At 35.9% G+C, this 6,451-nt stretch overlaps 1 protein-coding gene across 12 annotated transcripts in view; it reads left to right on the forward strand.

Annotated features, from left to right (window-relative positions):
• Window positions 1–5,540, forward strand: part of RBPJ (recombination signal binding protein for immunoglobulin kappa J region) — a 237,102-nt gene extending 231,562 nt beyond the window's left edge. For all 12 annotated transcript variants that reach the window (XM_069593804.1, XM_069593805.1, XM_069593814.1 and 9 more), the window contains 3 exons: window positions 330–485; window positions 842–945; window positions 1,120–5,540. In XM_069593804.1, the coding sequence (XP_069449905.1) occupies window positions 330–485; window positions 842–945; window positions 1,120–1,435 (576 nt within the window). In that variant the 3' untranslated portion in view covers window positions 1,436–5,540. The remainder of the gene's footprint in view (window positions 1–329; window positions 486–841; window positions 946–1,119) is intronic.
• The last annotated feature ends 911 nt before the right edge of the window (window positions 5,541–6,451 follow it).

Raw genomic sequence — 6,451 nt, forward strand, 5'->3', positions numbered from 1 at the left:
TCTCTGAAGCATTTTAAGTAGCTAATTATATCACATATACTGATCTTTTATTAAAATAATTATACAGGTACTGGTGTAATTTTACTTAAATGGTTATTCTGAAAGGTATTATTAATTTTTAGTATGTCACAAAATAGTTTATATTAAAAGAAAACTAGCCTTACGTGAGGTTTCCATATTAATATTCTATTTTTAATTAGGAGTTGGAAAAGTATGGTGCCTTGGAAGTTTGTAAATTTGTACTAAATTCTCTTCATGAGTGTTACTTTGTTAAAATTGTCTTATAATACCACAGTGTATATAATTTATAACCGTTCTTTTTTTCTAAGGCCACTCCATGCCCAAAAGAACCAAATAAAGAGATGATAAATGATGGAGCTTCCTGGACAATCATTAGTACGGATAAGGCAGAGTATACATTTTATGAGGGAATGGGCCCTGTCCTTGCCCCAGTCACACCCGTGCCTGTCGTAGAAAGTCTTCAGGTGAGACATCTTACAAGTTGACTTCAGCTTTTTGCAACTGTTCAGCTATGACGTGGCGTAATTTTACTTCACAATAAATTTGATTTTTCTTCAAATCCTGTGATTTGGAGGGTTTTTTACACAGTGAGGAAGAAGAAAATCAGAGGAACACACATAATTTTAGCTAGAAAATTTAAATGTAAATCAGCTTGTATATCAAGAGTTTTACTTTGTCTTTATAATCATGTTATTTAAAGGAAGTATTTTAATTATCTTTTTTTTTTTGCACATGATAGTTGAATGAAAAACTCATCTGTATACTTTAATGAAAAATGAAAGGTTTCCTCAATGTTGTTTTGATTTTCTGTGAATTGCAGTTGAATGGCGGTGGGGACGTAGCAATGCTTGAACTTACAGGACAGAATTTCACTCCAAATTTACGAGTGTGGTTTGGGGATGTAGAAGCTGAAACTATGTACAGGTACTTAATACAGTTTTTTACATCATCAAGAGTTTTTGATGGGGGTGGGTATGTGAGACTCTTTCCCAAGAGTCCTGTATTAAGAGGTTAATTGTCCTGTATTAAGCAACCTTGTTTTTAAGTTTCAGTTATGAAATTTGCCACGCTTTTAAGTGATTTCTGTTTCCTCCTCAGATGTGGAGAGAGTATGCTCTGTGTTGTCCCAGACATTTCTGCATTCCGAGAAGGCTGGAGATGGGTCCGGCAGCCAGTCCAGGTTCCAGTAACTTTGGTCCGTAATGATGGAATCATTTATTCCACCAGCCTTACCTTTACCTATACCCCAGAACCAGGGCCACGGCCACATTGCAGTGCAGCGGGAGCAATCCTTCGAGCCAACTCAAGCCAAGTGCCCCCTAATGAATCAAACACAAACAGCGAGGGAAGTTACACAAACGTCAGCACAAATTCAACCAATGTCACATCATCTACAGCAACAGTTGTGTCCTAACTACCGTCTGTTTGCTAGGACTTACACTGACTTGAGTGCGGCAAAATGTTGACAGAAAAAAAAGAAAGAAAAAAATGAACAATCTTTTGTGGTTTCTTGGGAAAACTTTTCATACCAGGTTATACTATTCAAAAACCCCATTACCTGCAAGTGCTGATTTGAAGTGCAGAAGCCACAGTAAAACAAAACAAACAAACAACAAAAAAAAACTTGTGCTAACTTCTGGAAATCAGTTTTTTTCAGCTGTTATTTTTGTTTGGTTGGTTTTTGTTTGATTTTGTTTAAATAGGCGAGAAATAGAGATGTGGCTGGAGTAAAAGTTAATCAAAGTGAAGTCGCTCAGTCGTGCCCGACTCTTTGCGACCCCATGGACTGTAGCCTACCAGGCTCCTCTGTCCATGGGATTTTCCAGGCAATAGAACTGGAGTGGATTGCCATTTCCTTCTCCAGGGGATCTTCCCGACCCAGGGATCAAACCCGGGTCTCCCGCATTGTAGACAGACGCTTTACCGTCTGAGCCACCAGGGAAGTCCTCAAAAAAAAAGTTAATCAAACTAGAAGACAAAAATCTAACATAGTTTTTATGGACCAAGGAACTTGTATAAGCTTTAGTAAAAGGTACATTTTCACCATACCTTTTTTATATCACATATATAATACACCTTTGTTACCAAATAGGTTGTTCTCCTCCCCACCCACTTTGAGCTTTTGCTCTTAAGTACATTCAGGTTCCAAGCCTGACCATGGTTGTTTAATTACCATACTCTTCCAGGTCTTTCTGGTCCAAGGCTGGAACTGTTCTTTTATTATTTTTTTAAAAGCTGAAGTCTTATGACTTTTCTTGAATGGAAGGTGTTTTGATTTCAGCAAGTCAAATCTTGTAAAGGCCTGCATTCATATTTCTTTTAAGATATGAAGTCTGTGCAAAAGCTTTAAAAAAAAAAATGCCTCTGCCTTGCCTGCAATACATTCAATGTACTTAGTCTCTATTCTCAAATACCGTTGATAGTTATTTCTCTGTGTTACTTTTTTTTTTAATGTATTTATAGTGGTAATCTAAGAGGTTCTAACATTTACCTGAAATTAAATGTGGCCATTTAGTCATTAATGAGTTAATGGCATGGAACATGTTGGTTTTTACAGTGTTCCCTCCCTTTTTCCTGTGCAGAAATGTATCTACTCAGTCAACATTTGTTCAGGTTTCCTCCCCCTCCTTATCTTGTACATAACTTGTATTATGTGTAAGTTAAACATTTTATTTTGAACTTGGAATATTCCCAGTGATTTCATTCAGCAGGGTGTTTTTCTGCCTTGTTGGCATATGATAACAAAAAAGTATCATGCTAAGTATTTGCTACCAGTTGGTAGATGGTGCCCTTATTGTATAATGAGGAAAAATCTCAGCAAAAGCAAGGTTTTATTTACTTTTTCTTTGGTGGGGGGGGGGCGGGTAGCCTAGGTCAAAACATCACTGTAACCTTGAAACAGGATGCTTTTACTAGATGACCAACTAAAATAGCTGGAAGACAATACTTTAGAAATGGATAGTTGTAAGATTATAAAAATGCAAATGTAATTTATCTTTCCATTTCTCTCCCTTTTTTTGTCTTCTCTTCCCCAACACTGAGTGTCTTCACAAATGTCACCTACTCAGAAAGCATTTCTTCTCCATTTAAGGTTTGATTGCATTCCGGGTCGTGTGCTGCCTATCTGTGCTGGGCTCACCTCTCTTACATTGGTTTTGTTCCTACACTCTGGTTATACCTTTGTTTGGTTTCTTAGAAATTGCGGCAGACTCATTGGGCTACATTTAGTACAGGATCTCTGTGTGTTAATGTTACAGGACATGGTCTAGTAATACAATCATCTTTCTTCGAGTAAAAACTACCTCTAGATTGTGGTAAGCTTTTACTGTCCCATAAAACAGAAGCCACAAGTACCTTAAGGATGCAAAACTGTAACTTCCTGCATATCTTTCCATATAGAAATTGTCTTTTTGGTGTCCTGGGCTATTTTGAAAAGTTTCCACCCGTCGGCTTTTTACAACATCATCATTAGTAGCTTCCCCCCATTCCCACCCCACAGCTTTGATAAATCTTCATTACTCATTCTTTTGCTCAGACTATGCCATTGTAAATACAGTTCCTAACATCTTGAAATCGCTTTTTCCTCAGTTTTCAAGGGCGAAGTCATTTGTAAAACACGTAGTTAAAGTTATTGTGGTCTTTTCTTTACTGCAAGCCTTTTTAATTACTACAGGCTGCATTATGCTATATATAGCCTTTCTCTCTTTAAGTCTGCTCCCGTCACTAGCTTCTCTTGTAAGCTAATCCTGCCTCATACTTTAAATCTGTTTCAGTGACCAAGGGCAGAATTCTTTGTGGCCTTATCTTTCTTTGTTTTAACTGTTTACTGGCTTTTTCTTGCAAACTTGCTTATTTCTGAGTAGTATTTATTCTGCTCTCTGTTGAGTCTGGAAGTAGCCTTCACACAGTGCTTTTTGTTCAGAGCGCAGAAATGTTTTCAGTGCTGCTGAAATGGGCCACAGGTTTCCTCCACTTCCCAAGTTTGTTATTTAGTTACCAATTTATATTAAATTAACTGATAACAAATAAGATGCTTTTGAAGCACAAACTATTCCTACCCAGCATTGCAACTCAAAATATTTTTTTTCAAGTTTATGACTTTATTAAAATGAACTTTTGCTTTTTTACTGTTTAACTATGTCTAATTTTGGCTCTGTTTATTTTAATAAGATAATTGAAATATTGGACTGTAAACCCTTTTCATTGTTGGTTCTTTTTTTAAGAGTATATTTAAGAGTATACTCTTACAGGCCTCCACCCCCACACCCTGCCACTGTTTTATGCCATTCTACATACCACAAACTGAAATGATTTGTCTATTATGGCTCATCGTTTATCAGTAGTTCTTTTGTCAGCTGCTTAAAAAAATTTTTGTGAATTTTTTTCAGTGTATAATTTACAGGAGCCTCGTCCTCCAGTTATAGTATTGTAGGACGTGGCCCTTCCTCCAATTGTGGCATTACTAGAGATGCTGATCAGTTTCCCTCATAAAGGCTCTCAGAACGGTAACCACTTCAGTTAAAGTATAGTACGTTCAAGTTGTTTTTTTTTTAAAGTCATGTATTAGAAGTATATCCTATGCTTTTATGATTCTATGCAGTTTCTGAAAATATGCATAGAAGCTGTCTCTTATCTAATATATTGTTTTAATTGATTACATAGATTGAGAAGGCAAACAAAAAGCTATAAATATAAAATGCCCTTTTTATTTTGAATGGTTTCAGAGTTGAACACTAGTATAATCTGCTGCTGACTTTTCTTAAACCACGACAAGTAAAGATATCCATATGTGTGTATTAACTGGTAAAATATTTGTCACTCTTACTGCACAGACTTATTTGTGATATTAACTGGTTTTTGTTTTTTTTTTTTTAATGAAACTAGTACTGTCTGTGCCCTCACAGGAAATTGTCAACAGTTTTTAAGAACTAAACTATTCATGTTTAATCAGATAATCCATGTAGGGGTGGGGGTGGTGGGGTTCTTTTTTGAATCAAAATGTTATTCAATTATTAACTAAGTTACTTACTTTTGATTTCAAAAGCAGCTGTGTTTCTGATGAATACTGAACAAATGTGTGTAATTTTCTGTGCCAGACTTTTGACTTTGTTTTCAAGCACTGTAACGTGGGATGGATGGTTAGAAACAATAATATATTAGGGTTTCTATTTAACCCTTTCAGGACTGAACTGTATTTCCTTTTATTAATTTTTCCCTGTGTTGTGATAAATGTTTGCCAGCATTCAGTACTGTGTTGGTCCAGATGTAGGTTTATATGCTCATTTTTAGCTTATTTCTTGTACCTTGCAGCATGCTCTACGCATTCAGTCCTTAAGGGGTTTATTTTACAAACTGTGCGCCTGTAAGGTTTATTAGCAATAAGATAGAAGATTGAGCAAGTTTATACCATAATTTTGTAGAAAAAAGAATCTGCTCAGTTCCATATTTCATCCATGAGAAACCTGCAATACGGGCAGTTTCAAGAAATAAATAAAAAGGAAATGTAAACCATTGTAAAAGTGTTCTGTTGGACGTGCCTGATACCTGTGTTATCATTGATTTCAGAATACTTAAAGTTTGTTAGTTTTACCTTGCTGTCTAAGCTTCATCACATCAAAGTAATAACTATACTGATTTTATTTTTCTTTTTTGCATTTTTAACTAGATAGTGCTTTAAAAAGAAAGGTTTGGTTTTTTTTTTTTTTGAGAGGGTTTTTTTTAATCCTTGTAAATGGGGAAATGGACTTTGGATATTAGTTGTCTCCTAATTCAGGAACATTTTGAACTAATCTCAACATGATTGGAAAGCATTATTTAATGACAGCTTGCTTTTCCAGTATGAGGTTATCATTTGGGCCTGGTGTATGAAAGAACATAGAATGGTTTGTGCTTTTTGTTGGGGTCTCTTGAGTATGCTTTCAGAGAAAGCATACTTTGTTTAATGGTGGTTTAGTTGCTAAGTCGTGGCCAACTCTTGCGACCCCATGGCCTGTAGTCTCCTCTGTCATGGGATTTTCTGGGCAGGAATACTGGAGTGGGTTGCCATTTCCTTCTTCAGGGGATCTTCCCAACTTAGGAATTGAACTTGGGTCTCCTGCATTGTAAGCAGATTCTTTACCGACTGAGCTATAAGGGAAGCCCACTTTGTTCAATAGGGAAACAGTAAAGGAGGAGGAGGTTACGAATTTTTTAAATCATAGCAAGTTCATTTATCTGACATCCCCTAAAAGAAAAAAACGTAAGCCAGGTTATCACGATTTTGCTAAAGACATCTTCTGAAAATAGTGATTGTTAAATAAATAATTTAGTTGGGGTTTGAATGGTGAGACTTTCAATGGCTAGGATTGGTAATAGCTTCCTTTAAAAAATAATTTATTATTTTTTTAACAGTAGGTCTTATTGGTTATCTATTTTAAATATAGCAGTGCGT

Source organism: Ovis canadensis, chromosome 6, assembly GCF_042477335.2.
Source record: "Ovis canadensis isolate MfBH-ARS-UI-01 breed Bighorn chromosome 6, ARS-UI_OviCan_v2, whole genome shotgun sequence".
NCBI lineage: Eukaryota > Metazoa > Chordata > Mammalia > Artiodactyla > Bovidae > Ovis > Ovis canadensis.